The sequence below is a fragment of the Xiphophorus couchianus genome, chromosome 16 (genome assembly GCF_001444195.1).
Source record: "Xiphophorus couchianus chromosome 16, X_couchianus-1.0, whole genome shotgun sequence".
Taxonomy (NCBI): Eukaryota; Metazoa; Chordata; class Actinopteri; order Cyprinodontiformes; family Poeciliidae; genus Xiphophorus; species Xiphophorus couchianus.
The window spans coordinates 19169838-19189202 of NC_040243.1; the positions used below are offsets into that span (position 1 = coordinate 19169838).

General features: G+C 40.4%; 2 protein-coding genes across 2 annotated transcripts; one reads left to right on the forward strand and one right to left on the reverse strand.

The window, feature by feature from the left end:
• Window positions 1-441: 441 nt before the first annotated feature.
• polr2f (RNA polymerase II, I and III subunit F) lies at window positions 442-3022 on the forward strand. Its single transcript, XM_028042679.1, has 5 exons — window positions 442-612; window positions 737-806; window positions 932-1062; window positions 2067-2138; window positions 2627-3022. Exons 1-5 carry the CDS (start codon window positions 593-595, stop codon window positions 2715-2717), a joined length of 384 nt encoding a protein of 127 aa, XP_027898480.1. The 5' UTR covers window positions 442-592; the 3' UTR covers window positions 2718-3022.
• A 5564-nt stretch (window positions 3023-8586) lies between these two features.
• On the reverse strand, window positions 8587-16052 carry sox10 (SRY-box transcription factor 10). Its single transcript, XM_028042344.1, has 4 exons — window positions 15907-16052; window positions 13057-13914; window positions 10195-10355; window positions 8587-9469 (listed from the first exon to the last, which is right to left on the reverse strand). The coding sequence occupies exons 2-4, from the start codon at window positions 13485-13487 to the stop codon at window positions 8694-8696; spliced, it is 1368 nt and encodes a 455-aa protein (XP_027898145.1). The 5' UTR covers window positions 13488-13914; window positions 15907-16052; the 3' UTR covers window positions 8587-8693.
• Between the last annotated feature and the right edge of the window lie 3313 nt (window positions 16053-19365).

Here is a 19365-nt window from a genome sequence, read left to right on the forward strand (position 1 = left end):
AGCAATCAGTATATAAAAGATTCACTTTAGGAATTGAATTACTCAACATGCATCTACTTTTCAGTTGTACTCTAATTTAAACGAGATAATGAGAAAAAGTCATGCTGAAAAATAAGTAAGCAAGAAATAAAATATAGAACTTGTGAAAAATATCTATATATAATAAGATTTCTTAACTCACAATAACCTTTAGCTGACATAGCGGAGACGACTAATAATTGAAAGGATTTTTAATTTATTTTAAAACAATACAGGAGTTTTTTATATTTCTTGTAGAAAACTGAAACAAAGGGTTTTGGCTTGGTTGGATGAAAATTAAGATTCAGTCTAAATTCGCAGGGGGTATTAATAATTTTGAGCAAAACTATTCATAATACGGACAAGAAATGTGTAAAGAGCATCGAACTTTATGCTGAAGAAGATTTAAAAAAAATAAACGGAACTCAAATGTTGATCGTCATTGCGCACGGAATATTTCCCGGCGTACCACTCAACCGGAAGTTACATATACCGCTCATGTGGCCCAATGTTGACAACAAAACGAGTACCTGAAGGAGAATAACAGGAATATACAAACGTCTCCAAATAAAACATGTCCGACAACGAAGATAAGTAAGTACTCACTCAGCACTAACAGTGAACATTAAGCTCGGTGTTTGCGGAAATATTGTATATGAGCTAACTGTGATGCTAACAGGCAGTTAGCGATTTAGCTAACATGTTAATAAATTTGTAGCTTCGATGATGGAGATTTTGATTACGCCGAGGAGGATGAAGGATTAGATGACCTCGAGAACGTTGAGGACGTAAGTACCGATAAAAAAACCCCCCAAAACATCTAGATAAATAGTAAGGTTCATCCAACCTGGATGTTATTATACTTGTGGTCAAGTTAAGTCCGAATCTGTGCGTTTTCTTTCTGTCGGAGCAGGAAGATCAGGAGAATGTGCAGATCCTTCCTGCAGGAGAGGGTCAGCAGGCAAACCAGAAGAGAATCACCACGCCGTACATGACCAAGTATGAGAGGGCCAGAGTGCTGGGGACCCGAGCTCTGCAGATAGCGTGAGTGTGTTGAATTTTTGTCAACAAATCTGAGATGATCTGTGTAATATTAAGTCAGCACAGCGTCAGTGTTTCCTCTAAATGTAATATATTTCAGATCATCAAACGAAAATTGTCCAACAGAAATTACCTGAGGAATAAATAGAAAAAAGCATTTTCAAATGATTATTCCCCTTATGGAAGCTTCTCCTACTTAACCGTAGTTATTCTGAAAAGCGGCATTAGTTTTATGCCACACGTAACAGGATGCACGCCTTCAAAACCTTCCTAAAGTTTCCCTTTCGTTTCATTAATCCACGTCATATTTTTCAAGAATTTTTGTCAACAAAGCTGAGATGAGCTTATGGAACTGACATAGCCGTATCTAGGTCAGTAGGCCAGCGCCCAGGACTCAGATTTAAATCATGGCCAGAGCCGGATGCACAAAGACGTGGGACCCTGGGCTGGAGCCAGCTTTGGTTCCCTATCCTCGAAGGAAAAAAAAAAATCTTCTACTAATGCAAATTGCAGTGCATAAATAGGTAGTCCTATACACGAATTGGTGAATGGTAAGTTTAATACCGAGCTGTAGCGCCATGTTGTTTCTCGAAAATTAAAATTTCATAATTTTCAAAAACTTAAATATGATTTATATTCATAAAAATTCCAGAATGTCATCACAATCTATCTGATATGGGTATATTAGCTTTTACAAAGTGTAATGCAAAACATCCATATATTTAAATTTTAAAAAAGTCTTGGGGGGAATTCCCCACAAAATTGTTGCCCTGGGCTACTGCCCTTTTTAAGCCCTTTTTAAAGTTTGGCCCAGACAATGACCCTCTCTGGAAGTTTTCCTGCTTGCTAAAAACGGTATGGGGAAACTCCCATGCTCCATCGTGCTTATTAGGGTGTACATTATGTTTCTACTTCTGTGTTTACATTCACTGCCTTAACGTGACACTGGAATTTTGATCCACTAAATTCTCATAATAAAAGCTCATCCTGACGTGTTGTTTCGGCAGCATGTGCGCTCCGGTCATGGTGGAGTTGGAAGGAGAAACTGACCCCTTGCAGATAGCCATGAAGGAACTTAAGTAAGTCCTATTTTGCTTTTTTTTCCCTCTCACAACATCCATCCATCCATCCATTTTCTGTTCACCCTTGTCCCTAATGGGGTCGGGAGGGTTGCTGGTGCCCAACTCCAGCTACGTTCCGGGCGAGAGGCGGGGTACACCCTGGACAGGTCGCCAGTCTGTCGCAGGGCAACACAGAGACATACAGGACAAACAACCATGCACACACACACTCACACCCAGGGAGAATTTAGAGAAACCAATTGACCTGACAGTCATGTTTTTGGACTGTGGGAGGAAGCCTAAGTACCCGGAGAGAACCCACGCATGCACAGGGAGAACATGCAAACTCCATGCAGAAAGACCCCGGCCGGGAATCGAACCCAGGACCTTCTTGCTGCAAGGCAACAGTGCTACCAACTGCGCCACTGTGCAGCCCCTCTCACAACATTTGAGAACCAAATCCCTTTTTTTTTTGTAAAGACTTTTTAATCCCTCCGTTCCAACAGAAGCAGAAAGATCCCCATCATCATCCGTCGGTACCTTCCTGACGGCAGCTACGAGGACTGGGGCTGCGACGAGCTCATCGTAACCGACTAGAGATCGGACCGATCACCTCTCGGCTCCTCGCATCACGTCCGGCGTCTCACGAGCTTCTACGCTGCAGTTTGCCACATGTTCACACTGACCTGAGTGAACACTAGTAGAAGAATTTATTTATCCTCACTATTTTAATAGCTGTAGTGCCAGGAAGCGCCACAAGAGGGAAACAACTTTTTTTTTTTTACTCATTCAATAGTGCTGTGTTGTAAGATTCCATTAGTTGTTTTCTTCCAGAGAAATAATTTGTGTAAAAGAAATGTTTTATTATTATTATTATTATAAATAAACTCTTTTCTATAAGATGTGGTTTCTTGTTTGCTTTAATTACACCGCGCCGTGTCACGCAGGCTTGTTGTGGATTACGATTTGCACATGAAATATCAGTTATTTGTCTACGATTTGACTACATAAATATGCAATTAGGCAGTGACTGTGTCACGTTTGTGTTTTTCCACAAAACACCCACTGAACATATTATTTCCTGTTGTGACCACAAACTTCAGTTTATGTTGTTTTGTGTGACAGACCGTCACAAAACAGCAAGATGATTATAAACTGGATGGAGACGTTCTGGAACATCAGTTCTTGAGTCTTTTTTTTGACATAAATATGATTTAATATAACAGATTAAATTGCAAAAGGCGTTTTACTTAAACGCCATTAACTTAAAGCTCTAAGTTAATGGTCCAAACGTTATTATAACAGGGGGAAAAAAACAGTTTAATAAGAAAGATTTGGGTTAATCACAATTAATATGACAGGATTAGCCATATTGTCACAACATTATATTTACCTAATATCCTGAATCTCAAGTAGTGGCTCTTTGAATTATCCAAAGAGCCACTACTAACCTCTATTAACCCTTTAACAATATTTCCCCGCCCCCAGCTTTCCACTGAGAAGTACCTCATATAATAAGCTGAACAGATGCACAGGTGTTTGCTAATTGCTGCTGGCTAGTCTGAAGGAGCTGAGTGAGGTAGTAATGGAGGAGGGCTGCTCTGTGAGCCGGAAGCTACAGAAGTTTGGAAATTCCAGCTCCGAGGAGGAACTACACCGATCAAGGTGGTGGTAGGTCCCTGAATGGTTGCCGTAGAGATCAAAAGATCTGTCAAACATTCATGAAAGAGTCAAAACAACACCCCAGGTGTGTTTTTGATGAGGGAATAACATTATAGCATGATGTAAAACCTAAGAAAAAAGGGGAAAAAAGTTGATTTTACATGATACTGCCCCTTTAAGCTGGCTCTTGTGGATTTAAAAGCTTTGACGTGTTTTGTGTGGATGTATTGGCTTTGGATTCCTGGATCCATAATTCAGAGTTCTGGTGTGTTGCACATTTGTTAGTGTTTCTCGATGTACTGCGGATTAAGCCTGACTCCTAATTCCCTCCGTTTAATCGGCTGTGTGATACTTTGGAAAGACAAAGAGGGCCATTGATGGGAACGTTGGGGGAGGAGGGAAGGAAAGAGGGAGCCGTACCCAACTAACTACCTCGCCTGTAGCTTCACAGGGACACAAAGGGACCATTACTCTCTGCAGTCCTTTTTCCTCTCTCCCTCCCCGTCGCTTTCTCCAATACTTACCTACAAAATAAACCCAATTTGCTTGCCAGGTTCACTCTGTGATGGAGTGAAAGACGTGGAACGTTTTAGTGGTGTGATTTAGTAAAGTTTGCAACACTGGACTCTGGTTGTCAGAAGGAATATTTAGGGCCGGCAACTTTTTAAAAATTATTTTGATTTAAGTATCTAATCATTGTCAGAAATCCAAGGAAGCAGAATTTGGATCGCACCAAGGAAATGTACTGAGTTGAAAGACGAAATCTGACACGGAGCAGAGCGACAACAGTGTAGTCAAAACAATTTAAATTAAAACCCAGATTATTACGAGTCCGCCATTCTCAATAAGTTTCATTGTCTTTAGGCCAGTTGATCAAAAATATATAAAATCACGTTTCCTAAAGTGCAACAAGTGACCAAGAGAAATCGTGACTGATCAGAACAAACCAAACAGAGAGACTGTAGCAACCATAACTGAGAAAACTAATGGACAAAACATGAATATTCAGCTACAAAATCATTTTGTTTGCTGGCTTTAAGGTGGCCTGATGACCTCACAGCGGTTGGTAGGGTGAGCATCACATGGGCTGCCCTCTCATGAGACGAGCGCAGCATCAGCCTCAGGTCACGTCTCCAGAAAGGCTTCTGTATCCTAAACTTGGGTCCTGGTCATACCCCCACATTAATTACAAAGGAATAAAAAATTTTATATTTTATATTGGCTGTCACAAAGCCCTGAAAATCTGTAAGCAGAAGTAAGTAAGAAAGTAAAGTCCTGTATGATACTAAGCGTGACCACAACGCAAAAAAAAAAGCAGACATTTTGTGATGGACAAACAATTTTTGCGCCACTGTAGATGCCACTGCACACACACGCTAAGCAGATGATTCCTTGATCTTTTCCCCAGAGTCACAAATAGTCTTTTCTACAACAAAGCTGGTAATCCTGTTTCTTGCAAACTCTAAAACTCCCTCTCTTCCCCCACCCCCTCAGCTTGCATGTTTCCACCCGAACAGCAAACTCATTCCCACACAAACAACAGCAACACAGGGACTGTTTGGCTGCTTTGCATGTCCGTGGTGAAGAGCAGAGAGTCTCGCCGGGACAGTTACCTGTTTATCAGCTGGAGTAAACTGGTTACTTCTGCTCAATATTTATCGCCAGCTTTTATACCTTCAATAAAAATAAAATAAATAAAATAATTTTAAAAACTGAGAAAATTACAATAATTGCAATTAGGGTCTTGACTTTATTGAATTTCTCATGTGAGTCAACTTGGAGGGATTTTTGGGATTAATATTTATACTTCCTTCTTTTACCACAGCAGTTTCAAGTTAGGGAGAGCAATAAACAGAGAAGTAGCCAAAAGGCCCATGTTAACTTTGGAAGAGCTGCAGCGATTCACAGCTCTGGTGGCTCTATTGACTCAGCAGAATAGTATGTGCAACATTTACAACCCAAGGAGGAATTTTATCCCTCAGTTCAGCTAAATAAAACTCAATTAAAACAGTTAATGTTTCATGACTTTTTGTTTTCTTAAAAGACAATTCATGTTTTTGGTAAATATCTGCTATAGGATTTCAAACATGACATATTTCTATTCTGGGGTGTTCAAATGCAGAATAACAAAACTTTTGCATAAATTGATGCATTTTCTGCTATGGAAAGTTGATAGTTGTGGGAAAAATAAATTAGAAAAATAGATCTAAAATATATTGTTGGTACTTTTAGTGTCATCCTGCTGTGGAAATACAACGCAATTATTAATTGAAAAACAGATAACTTCTTGGTTTCAGAAAGAGCATAATTTGTTACAGTGACAGAGGCCTGATTCCAAACCATTAAATCAGGAAGTAAAATTTATTTTCAATCATATTTCATATATAGAGCATTTGTATTACAACTGAAGGTAACATAGCTACTTGATTATGCTATGAAACAGCACTATGTGACTTGAAAACATAATACTTTAACTTTGAAGTAAACTAAGCAGCTGCTATGGGTCTCCACACCAGCAGGGGGCCCCCAAGATCACTGGAATTGTGAATAAAATCTTATTTCAAATGTACCGAACACATCGGTTTTACTCATACAAACAAAGCAAATAGGTTGATAACTTAATCGTCTGCTACTGGAGAGTGTGACGTAAAAGAAGATATCGCCGTAACTCATTTAAATAAACCGCGGGTGTATATATATATATATATATATATATATATATATATATATATATATATATATATATATATATATATATATATATATATATATATATATATATATTCACTGTAAATGGTATTAGTTTTATTTGACTTTTGTCTTAGTTTATTGTCAGTTAAACAGGCTTTATCTTCTTACAGAAATAATTAAAGAGGCAGTGTTATGTTCAATCAGACAAATAGCTTTATTCCAATAGAAAGTAAAGGAGCACAGCACATTTTCACATGTTAAGGCTTTTAGTTCCTGTTTTTATGTAGTTGAGCCATACTCTGCTTCTAAAAAACATAAAACACAAACCATATCAGTAAAATGGGTCATAACAAAGAGAAACAAACAGTGCAAAAATGATACAAAACACACACATAAATGAGAAGTGCAGCACTCAGAAAACACTCCTGCCTCTCGTCGCGAAGGTAAATGTTCAAATAAGCACAAACAGCTTAGATAGAGAATGACAATAAACAGCTTGGATATGCTGACCAATGGTGATACAAACAAGACATGGCAAATTATTTTTTATTATTTGACCTTTGTTTAGGGTTAATTAGGTCCTCAGAAATGCAGATATGTCAGAATTACAAAAAGAAAGATTAGGCATGAAATGAAAGAGATACATTAAAATTATAATTTAAAAATTCAATGACAAGAACATGAAATAGTCTAGAAGGTATAACCCCTCTGCACCAATTATTAGCATGCATTATTAAGGGCAACACACTTTTTTTTAAGTTAATAGACTGCATTAATACACAAGTGGCAGCTGCTTCTTATTATTGGCTTGTCAAACACGGAATACTGAACTTTTACATAAACAATGAATAATAACGCTCAAGCAAAAAGCAAAGACAGCAGTGAAGGCTTCCAGTGTAGTTACGTCGTCATGGCAAACATAAATTCAGCAGTGTAATTACAGCAAACTGTTAGAGCTAGAAATGTGTTCTCGACGGCCCACTTCCACAACCAATAAATATAGTTAATCGACATGCTGAGAAATAATTCATCATCGAAATTAGTGCTAATGGACAAATAACGAGGCAAAAGTTAATTTTGACACATATAAGTAAAATTATACAGTAAAACAGACAAGAAAGGTCTACTTAGGTAGTTTTGGATGTCACGTTGGGAGAAACATCTTAAAAAATTCAGTTTGTTCTTTAGAAAACATCAAAAGTTTTGGTCATAAAACTTTGGTCAGCTTACATAAAGTTTGCATAAATAAATGACAGGTGCATTTATAGCTTCACATGCACTGCGTCGTCTTTCTCGATGATAGTGTGAAGTTGTAAAGTTGGTTTTGTGTAGATATACGACACACTTTGTCTAACTGTTCATGTTGTTTACAAAGAGACGTCAGATTAACATATCGTAATGTCTAAGCTGAGTAGAATCCTGCTTTCTAGGTTTTTTGTGTAATTAAATGTCAATCCTGAGTTAGAGTGGAGAGCCGACGAAGGAATTAGCCCTCGGTTAGTGAGGCATTTGATGTGTTTCATAACAAAAAGAATTTGGCTTGCATTTAGTCACACCATTCAAACCCTGATCAAGACCTTACTACTGTGGAAGAGGCTTGTAAAAGACAAAGTGCCGGGGCGTGCTGTGGTGGCGTAGCGGTTAGCGCGACCCATGTTTGGAGGCCTTGAGTCCTCGACGCGGCCATCGCGGGTTCGACTCCCGGACCTGACGATATTTGCCGCATGTCTTCCCCCCTCTCCTTTCCCCTTTCCTGTCAGCCTACTGTCATATAAGGGACACTAGAGCCCATAAAAGACCCCCTGGAGGGGTAAAAAAAAAAAAAAAAAAGACCAGCCAGCTGTAATTCACGTGAAGTTTCCACACTAAAGGGAACACGATGCCCATGCATAGTTTCGATGTTTGAAGTGTCAGAAACTCTGCTGTGGATGTTTTTCTTTGCATTACCAAAGTATTACAATCCCAGACTCCTACACCAAGTGCCGGCGGCGACTTAAATTCGATTAAAAGGTCCACACTCGGTACACTCGGTGCTGTAACAGCATGCGCTCCACCTGGCCGAGATCAGAAGGTGTTTCCCCCTCTGGGTCTCCAGCCGACTTCCCCAGTGCTGGCCCACTCCCTCCCCAGACCAGAGCACCTCCATCTCTGACGTAGCAAACTGCTTTGGTCTGACACTGGGGCAGAACCTGCACCGGCGCGTTCTGCTCTGGCCGTCTGTCATGGCCGCGATAATGTTGTGTAGACGGGCTGCTCCCAGTGCGTGGGGCTGTGCGACTGCGATGCACTAGTTGGGTCAGTGATGGCGGTGTAAAGAGGCCTCTGCGAAGGCCCCATGTAAGAGAAGGCAGAGTACAACCCCGAAGCCTGGCCGGAGTGGCCGTAGTACGTCCCCGAAGGCTGGTGGTCGGCATATTCCGCAAACTGAGCCCTTGAGGCCAACGTGGGGAAAGCAGAGCTGTAGTGGGGAAGGCTGAGCGGCGTGTAGGTGACGTGGGCACCTGCTGAGGCTGCTTCCGCAAAGTGAGACCCAGAACCTTCGGCCTCGCTCTTAATCTGCGCCTTGTATGGATCTGAGCCCAGCGGGGAGCTGTGATGTTGCTGCGGCTGCTGCTGCTTGGAGAGCCAAGCTGCGGAGTGACCGCCGGCTGCAGCCAAAGCCGACGAAATGCCGTAGGCAAACGGAGAGGCCAGAGAGGCTGCTGCAGCTCCTCCTGCTGCTGCACCAACCCCTGGATGCCCGTTGGGGGGAAGGTACTGGTCAAACTCATTGACATCAAACGGCTCCATGTTGGCCATCACCTCATGGCTTATCTCACCGATGTCCACATTACCAAAGTCAATGTGAGGTTTGCCAGATCCAGGAACGCCTTCTGCTCCCGTTGTCCCCCGTGTGCCACCATTCCCAGCTCCCTCCCTCTTACCATCTCCTGTCTTTCCAGACTGAAGTTCGGTCTTGGGAGTGGTGGGAGGTGTGGGAGGACTGTGGCTCTGACCTGTAGAGACACAGTAAGATTGTTACCCCATTTTTAGTTTTGCAGACTAAAAACATTTATCAAACACTGTGCCTTCTTTTGAAGTTGAATCTAAGGGTGAATTCACACAATCTCTGTTCAGTCCATTTTTATTGGACTCCAGTTCATTTGCCTAGAAAGTCCAATTCGTTTGGGGATGTATGGATGCACAATTGAACTCTGATAAAGTCCAAAAAAGTTAACTCTGGTCCGATTGCATGGGTGGACCTCCAAAAGTAGGAAGTAGATTATAACGCAGGGTATTCTTTGTAAATACAACCAAAACAAACACGTCTATCGCTAGTGGGTGAAATGGTTTGTGTTCTTTTACAAAAGTCAAAAGAGAAATCCTACAACTGCTAAAATCTAATGCTACTCCATTTTTGTTTACATTTCACAAAGAAGGAAGTTGCACTCGGTGTCTTCTTCAGAGGTTTTCATACTGTTTCCTCTAGTGGTTCTCGGTGCAGTGCCCCCGCAGGCGGGGAGGGGAACAGGTTTTTCAAAATGTTTGTTTTATTTGACACAGTACAGTGTGAAAGCAAATCGCACCAGCTGAAAATGTAACAAATATTGTAATTTTGTTCCCCAATTGAGCCGAGTCTACCGGACTATCAGGTGTGAAGCCAGAGGGGACTCGGCTCCCTCGCTGTGGGCCACTTCCAGGTGGAGGCCCTTGTAGTGGGATTGGCTGTGGCTGACCTCACCCTCCAAATGGCCATCGGCCTCACTTCCTGACCCGGAGCCGTGCTTCCCGTTTTTGCGGCGTCGCGGCTGGTATTTGTAGTCCGGGTAATCCTTCTTGTGCTGCTTCCTCAGCCTCTCGGCCTCCTCGATGAACGGTCGCTTGTCACTCTCATTGAGAAGCCTTGGACAAGAAGAAGAGATTTAAAGGGATACTTACAAAGATAAACGCTATGCAATCAATCCTATATTGGATACGCCTACAGAATTTCAAAGACCTTTGCATAGCACTATAAATTAAAATCAGATATGGGTCTTCATTAAAATTTTTGGCCTTAGTTGCATTTCACTCAAATGTCTTTTGGGATATTTCTCTTCCAGCTTTGCATATCTAGAGACTGAAATATCTTCCTATCCCTCTTTGTATTGTTTATCATTTATCGTGATAAATTTCTTATCATGATATGATTTTTGATTTATCGCTCTTACGGTAAATTCCAATTAATGATGCTTAAACTCTCCCAAAATTGCCTTTGTTGTCGAGTTTGATGGTTTTATTATATATGTTTGTTCCATAAAAGCATAAATAAATAACAATAAATTTGAAAATGCAAATACCATGTGCAGTTTAGTGAGACAAATTACATTTCGTTATGTGACTGGTGTCCTAAAGAAACGCATTAGAAATATAGATGTTTTTCAAGAACTGTATTTGTATTTGTGGGGCTATAATTGCTGTGACACACAATTATAGTCATATGGTTACCTAAAAGACTGTGTAATAAATATTTCTTATTGTCAAAATATCGTGATAAAACTTTAATTCCATAATGTCCAGTCCTAATCGTAAGTCAGGGCATTTAGGGTCAGTGTTTGTCTGGAAGGTGAGCCTTAAAATAAAAAATATAAACACACAGTTTATGCTGTACTTTGTTTCGCTTTATTAGAAAGAATCACTTTTGAGAATCACTGTATACCACAAGGACAAGTCAATTCAAATACAATCTACTTCAGATAAATGTGTGATAATGTGTTTTTGCATTTTAACAAACTGTGCTGAGTGTCGTTTTCTCTTTGTTTTCCCCCCAGATAGCTTAATTTAATCCAAGTGCACCACTGATTTGCCTGCCAGGGGGCTTTTGACTGCTGGACAGTAATGAAATAAAAAGGCCAAGGTCGCATCCTGTCTGCGAACATGGAACTGAGCTCCTTCTATTACTACGACTGGAAGGGGGACGGCATGAGAAACCCCTGACCTCTCTTAGCCTCCCTGTTTATCGTGTTCCAGGACCAGTTAACTCATCCTGACTGAGCCCAAGGTCAGCTTTTATCTCATTAATATTTGATCCGATCAAGTTTAATTCCTTTAACTTTGGTGACCTTTATGCCTTGAATTAAGTATCGCTATCACACTTAGCTGCCCAAATGAAACTTTAGTTAGGTGTTTGCATGTGAAGATGAGCATCCAGAAAGCCATTCTCATACAGCATGAAATTTAGAATAAGAGTTCTGGGGAAAACTTTTTGTTTCAGTTCAAAGTTTTGAAATAAACATGTAGTGGTATTTGTGTTTAGAATAAATCCCTCTTTTGACAGAGGATAAAACCCTCGACAATGTTTTGCCGTGGTCATGTGATCATGATAGAAGTAAGTTGGTGAGCTGTGAACAAACGAGGCCAACAAAATGGCCAGAGCGGTGTTCCTGAGTGATGCTTTGGGATAATACAAGCTAACTAGAAAAAAAGTGAGTGTTGGACTATTTCTTTTTTCATAAATAAGCACAGCAGGTATCTTTATGTGCCAAGAGGAAAATTAATAAGTGTTAGCAGCCTCTCCCCAAAGCAAAAAATAGTTGAAAAGACAGAAAACACTAGGTGGCCTTCCATCTGAACGACCTAATATTGTTGTTAAAAAAGTGAGTAGTAAAAAAAAAAAAATCCACAACATTAAATCTAAAGGTGGGTAACTGGAGATGATCAACAGGACTGACGAAGTTACTTTCAGTGTCTTTGGCCAAATGTAAATGGAATCTGTGACACGTAAAACCAGCTGGATAACCTTACAAACTATGCACTGCTACAGCTTTTATGATGGGATATTAAAAAACACGTAGATCATCGCCTGATAACTGGCGAATCCAAATGCTTCATGCACATTTCCGTTTCAATGCTTCACATAGCTTTTTTAAATTAAATGTTTTTTGTTTTTTTTTGCTGGTGCCACTATGTAACAGCTCCTGTAGATTCCTAGGACTTAAGAGTTTGCTTTCGGCAAACTGCAGGAACTTCTACTTAACTTTGTGGTTGCTTTCCAGAAACTTACTAGCGACTTTCATCAACTTTTTAATAGACTTTCATCTATTACAATTCTAGAGTATTCCAGAATGGCACACCTCAAGGTGGCAGCATGTTGGAGAGCAGCTCTGTAACACAGACTGCTACAGGAGTTTCTTCCTTTCCACTGCCATCAGCATCTACAACAACTCTTTGAAGAACCTTGGATAAGTTACAACATTTAACTTCCATTCAGGATTAATCTTTTTTTTTTATTATTAATTTTTAAATACAACTTATGAGCCTATAATTAGATCTGAAGAATGCTTTCAGGCTAGATGTGAAACATTTTTCGAATTAAGAAAATAAGTTCAGTTTGTTTTTAGCACTTTGGACTGCCACTTTCCTGATAATAGAGAATATATAGAAACATCTGGAAAGTAACCTCTAAGTCCAGAGAAAGTAGTTCCTGGTAAGTTCAGGGAAAGTAAACAGAAAACGTTCCATATAAGTAGACCTAGTAAGATCTGAAAAATATCGAGAAGTTCATGAGATTCCACCAAAACTCAACACAGTGACATAAAACACCAGCAGCGCGGTGTGGGGCCCTCACCTCCACAGCTTCCCCAGGGTCTTGCTGAGCTCCGCGTTGTGCAGGTGGGGATGCTGGTCGGCCAGTTTCCTCCGCGCGGCCTGCGCCCACACCATGAAGGCGTTCATTGGCCTCTTCACGTGCGACTTGCTCTTGCTTCCGGCGCTCACGCGCACGGGCATCGGCACGATGGTCCAGTCGTAGCAGTTGAGCACCTGACTCACCGCCTCGCGGATGCCGGCGGGGAAGCGCTCGTCCTCGTCGTCGGACCTGACGGAGGAGCAGCCCGCCGAGGCCTCGTCCAGAGCCGTCAGCTGCGGCTCCTGCCCGCCGAGAGGCGAGTCGATTCCATCTGCCGCGCTGGAGGAATGACCCGGGGACAGGGAGCGACTGTCGTCCGAGATGCCGGGACTGAGCTCCAACTCTGAAATGCTCTGGACCTCTCTGGACATCTTCTTTGCCCCCCTTTCTCTTTCTCTCTCTTAGACACACTCTCTCTCTCTCTCCTCCGGAGTACCAAACTGTTCCTGAAAGCTCAGCTCTACCTGTCAGGCTCCGGCTTCTACCTATTTACCTTAGAATGACTCGCCGAGCGGAAGCTCTCCCTTCTGTCTCTTTGGCCTCCAATGAAGTTATAATATAAACTGCCAGTCTGTCTCTACTCTGAGCCTGCGTTGCAAAACTCTGTGAGGGTTCCACATTAAAGTTCTTTCCATCCGCGTTGTTGGTATCATAGGCGGCTCAGTGCGCACCTTGGACCCCAGTTTACCTGCTAATGGACAGCGGTCCGTGCCAAACTCACCCAGTCCCACTTCCTTTCTGACTTCCCGTTCTCTCTCTCCTGCGGGTGTCCTGCGGTCGAAATCCAACAGCGAGGACCTGGAGCAGAAAATGTTTAAGTTTAACATCAACTGATCAAATCCTGTTGGTTTATCGTGAAAAAAGTTCTATGTTGTTGTTGTTATTATTATTATTATTATTATTAATAATTCGCTAATGTTTGTGTAACTTGAACATGGGCGTCTCCAGAAAATTCCGTAAAAAAAAAAGACCTAATGGGGGCCCGGCCAAAGAAAACAAAAATAATCACAGCAACATAACCATATAAATAGTAAAGTTCATTAAAACTTGCCCTTCACACTCTTAAATTTGTAATAAAAAATATTGTGCCTGCGTGTACGTTTTTAGGCGTTTCTGCATTGCCTGTACACATTTTAAAGCCAAGTTGGAATGACTGAAAAAATGATCTTCATTCCAACAATTAGGTAAAGCTATACAACAATGTTCTACATTATTCTTCATAAAATGTTGCTGCCAACCCCGCAAACAAGCTGTTGCGCCACCTAGTGGATGCCATGGCCCCTTTAAATTTGCCTAACCTTCCAGAAAGTATACACGATGTTCTTTGTAAAAATGAATTTCATGATTTAGAAGAATTTAGAATTTAATTCCTTGACTTACTATTTGCTTATTCATTCATTTCTCGTCCCCCCCCCCCCCCCCCCCCCCCCCCACTCAATCTTTTAGCCAACCATGCAGAAACAACGTGAAATTAATAATTGAAATGATTCAAATGAGAAATGGTCTTTGTTCTAGCATTTTCAATGGACACTGCTTTTACGTGGGACTAAAAAATGAGCTGATTTGAAAGCACAAACCACACAGAGTTAAAAAGTTTTTTAAAAGTTCCTAAGGTGGATTAAAAATTTGAAAACAATGTAAGCATTTCTGCATAGCAACACGCCTTTAATTAAGTCACACTATGGTTTTCGTTTTTTTTCCGCTAAATATGATTATTTACAGAAAGCGGGAAAGACTTAGCGACTGGCGCAGGAAACATAAACCTCATGCATTTCCTTTACGCGCTAATAAACTAGACAGCGCTTTTGTAAAACGAGACAAAGGTCCACAATCGTTTTCTCAGTGAAATGGACTCCTCTCGTTAACCTAAGTGGATGCATTAACCGTGTCTCTCTATAAACGTGTTTCAAAAACTAGCATTTAATTGACAGGTGTCGGCGGTGTTCGTTTCCAGAAAACAGGTGAATGACGCTCCGCCACCTGTCCAACGTCTTGAAACTCGCTCACCACCTGGACTACAAGTCCCAATTAGCAGGCTGTCATTAGGTCCCAAGAGATTTCAGTGCGTAAAAGCCGTGCGTAAAAGGTACCCAACGACATGTATAGCGCCACGGTTCGCTTGTTTGTGTCTCTTGTTTATGTCCGACTTTATTGTCAGATTGTCAACATTGTGTTCTGGAGAGGAAACAAGGAAAACCTTAGAATCTACTGCTGGTTTTCATTAGTCTATTAAGCACATTTACTGGGCATGATGAATTTGGGCGACGGGATCTCATTATCACCGCCTGACTGGCCAATAAGTTGGCCTTAATTTGCTCGCTGCAAAACTTTGTTTTGTTTTGTTTGTTTCCTATGTTAGGTTCATCCAAGCTGCAACATACCACACTAAAAGAACAAAATGTGATTTTAAACAGTGCGCAAAGTTTTTAAATAGTCGAATCCAGGCCACATTTTTAAATAGTAAAAAAAAAAAAAGGTATAAATGAATAAAAACAAAATAAATGGTCGACGTTGTAATCGAGAAATCCGTCTGCAACAGAAGCACTTGTTGCTCTAATAATTCCAGGAATCTTAATAATAATAATGAAACAGGACTTAAAGCCATTCAGAGCAAAAATGTTAAAACGTCAAACACACAAAACCAACCAAACTACTCCACAACTCTTTATCAGCAATCAAAAGCGATGACATTACATTTCTAATTGTGAAGAGGCGAAAACGATCAAATCGCGGAGCCGGAGCGGTCACCGCCGGCAGAGAGCAAAGAGTTGGAAATGCTGAGCGCCTTACTTCGGGAATGAGAAAAGGAGGTCGCCGGTTTAGCACGAGGATCCGTGAGTTCCCGAGTCTCCAGAGTGACGCTCGCTTCCCAGCCCCCTCGCTCGCAGCCCGAGAATGAATGCTGGCTCTGTGTGTCCGTGCCAGGGCTTAAAGAGCCCCTTGTGCGAGGACGGCAGAGGGAAAAAAAGAAAAAGAAAAAGATGCAGGGGATGGGTCTTAAAGTCGCAGCGCGCATATATGCAAATTCAGAGAAGTCTATCTATCTATCTATCTATCTATCTATCTATCTATCTATCTATCTATCTATCTATCTATCTATCTATCTATCTATCTATCTATCTATCTATCTATCTATCTATCTATCTATCTATCTATCTATCTATCTATCTATCTATCTAGAAGAAGAAGTAGTTCTAAATTAGTATTAAATACTCGGGTTGACAGTACATTGGTTAAAATGTGAATCGAGCATATGGTTTATAAACGAAGTGTTCAAAAATTGTTACATTCCAACAGCCTTAGCTGATAGATAGATAGATAGATAGATAGATAGATAGATAGATAGATAGATAGATAGATAGATAGATAGATAGATTTGGTAGTTTTGTTCAAACTTAATTAATTTGCTTTTTTTTCCCTTTTTTTTTTTACAACTAATGTGGGAATTCCGCCTTTAAGATGCGCTAATGCTAGCGGCCTATCATTAGCTGGCGTAGCTAACAGAGTTGCTTTCTATTGGTCTGTCTCAGATCATGTGAAATGCATTTCATTGCTGAAGATTCTGGCTTGGCTTTACCTTTTTATTTTATTTCTATATTTTTTATTACAGCATAATGTCTGTGTCCATGGCGCGTTACGCTTTATGCAGGCTTGTCGTGTTTTCTCACTGGATCAGCGCCTTTTTACAAACTGAGACATGAACGCTCGTTGAAATCAAACATCACTTGTATATAAACAGAAAGGAGAGACTAGAGAGGACGTTATGGGTCGCTCCGACACAAACACAAGCGCTGTTCCCCGCTACAATGACCCCTTGTATCTCTGCCATGCGACACACACACACACACACACACACACACCGGCCCCCAATCCAAAATTCACCACGTTTTTCATTAGCAATGAATGTTGACTCTGATAAGAGAGGCCCTAACAATGATGACCCTGTGCCTCTTTTATTCCTCCTCTCTCCCCTCCTTTTCTTTGTATTTGTTTCCATCTCAGGTGAATTCTAATCATGTGATCACAAACGAGCGCCCCTTTCCCCGTGTTAAAAGAGGAAAAAAATGAACAAAAAGAAATTTTGTGTAATGCAATAGGAGAGAAAAAAAAAAGACGGAATGAAAATAGTAAAAAAAAAAAAGCTTGTGTCTTGTTTTGCATTGCCACGCAACCCTGACACGGAGAGACCGACCCTCCGGGAGGACGGCGGCTTGGCCCGGGGAGCTGCGCTGGGACAGTCCGCCTCGCGGTGCTGTGAACCGGGGGAACCGTCGGAGCGCCGCTCCGGGAGTTTGGTCCAGGACGGAGCTGAGGACGAGCGGCTCGGCCTCGGTTTGCTGTGAGTCCTTTTGGGTGCGTGTTTGTGGAGTTATGGCTGAGAAGAAAAAAAAGATTAAAAAGTGCGACACGCATAGGCGTAAACAAACGGATATTTTGAAGATGAATAGAAGAATAATTCTCTTTTTATGAGCTAATGTAGTAGACGGAAGCGGTTGTGCGGAAATTGTCATCATTCCTGGCGCTTTGGAAAAAAAATGATGTGAATTTTACATTCGTCACATTTTAGTCTGACTCTATAAAGACCCACAAGAAACCGGAGTATGGATTTTTTAAATATATATTGAAGCACTTTCGTTCTTGTAATAAATAGCATATAAAACAACTAACAAATGCATTGTCATTACACATACAATAACAATACACTGTAAAGGCCTCTACGTCAATTACTTCAATTCTAAATATAATAAAACAATACTATCAATACCTGTTTCTCGTTCATGAAAATATTGTTGAATTGAAAATTCCTTCCTTTAAAAGGAAAACAAAAGATCTGAACAGCACTGAGAACAAAACTCTCACAAATAACATTCATTAGTAAAATATTCCATAAGTTATTATTATTATTATTATTATTATTATGAAAATATGAGAATGATTTTTAAGTTAGAAAAATATAGTAACAACAAAAGTGCTAAAATGTTTTCAGTTTATGAAGAAATCTCCATGGAAACATGGAGATTTTTTTTCTTCTTTCTTGACAATAAGAGATTTGTTTAAGGGGCGTTCTCTGTAAGATGCACTCTGTTTTGCCTGAAAGTTTGTTGTTGTTTTTTAATAGCAAAAATATGATGGAAAATTGCAAACTGAACCAGTAGACCAGTAGTCTGTTTGCTGGAAGGTCATCCTCTGTGACCATGCTATTAAAACTCTGACGTTTTCTCGAGCAGAATAATTTGTAAACATAATTATCAATAATGGTTCAATTCTTTCAACATTAAAGAATTGTTTTTGCAAATAAATCCTATCTTAATATTTTGAGCACCATTTAAAAGGATCATTCACAACCCACATTTGCTAGCAAGATGAGCCACTGATCCCTGTGCTAATTTTTGTTGAAAAGGTTGTTAGAATAAATTTGAAATTTGTATTTCCATTTCCAATAACCTAATCTCCACAACCCGTGTAGCAAAGCGCTAACACAAATTAAGGCCACATCCTGGACATCAGGATAAACTGTTCACATGCCTCCTCTATAGAATAGCTTTAAAATGTGCAAACAATACACATTTCACAAATATGTATTACTAATTTTGTAGCATTTTGTGGCTAACTTGCTTTGTTACAGCGCTGTTGTTAATGTCAAGCTTGTTAACTATAAATTTGTTACCTGATGGAGTTTAAGAGCTCACTGCTACATCTTAGCTTTTGTTGTCAGGGAAAAATAAATACATCTCTTTGGAATAGCTTTAAGAAGTTCAAAGCTATTTTATGGCCTCGTCACAAATCAACACTTGTTGCTTTTTAACATGAAGAACAAACTTTGATCTTAATGCTCAATTTTGAATTCAGCCTCAGTAGTTTATTAAGTAAACTTTAGCAATTGCTTTGCATTTCAACAATTTATTTGCCTTTTAAACGGTTAAACTGACGTCATTTCTGATTTGAAGAAGTGATTGAAATGTACCCAAATTAAATATATTTAAATTGTTACTCTAATTTTTTTTTCAGTAAATCTAAGTCTATATGTATGTTTTAAAGCTGCTTACATCAGAGAGGGTCTGACTCTACCTCTCTGTGTTGGGCTGTCTTCTTCTCTTTCATGCACCTGTGTGGGGCAAAGCAGGTGAGTCTCTAAATGCCCTCACTGAAGTGGATCAGCCAACCCTGGTGGATCTGGTGCGCTATTAACCCAACAGTTATTAAGTCATTACTAATGGAATCAAGACTGCCTTTTTTGCAGTAACTCTA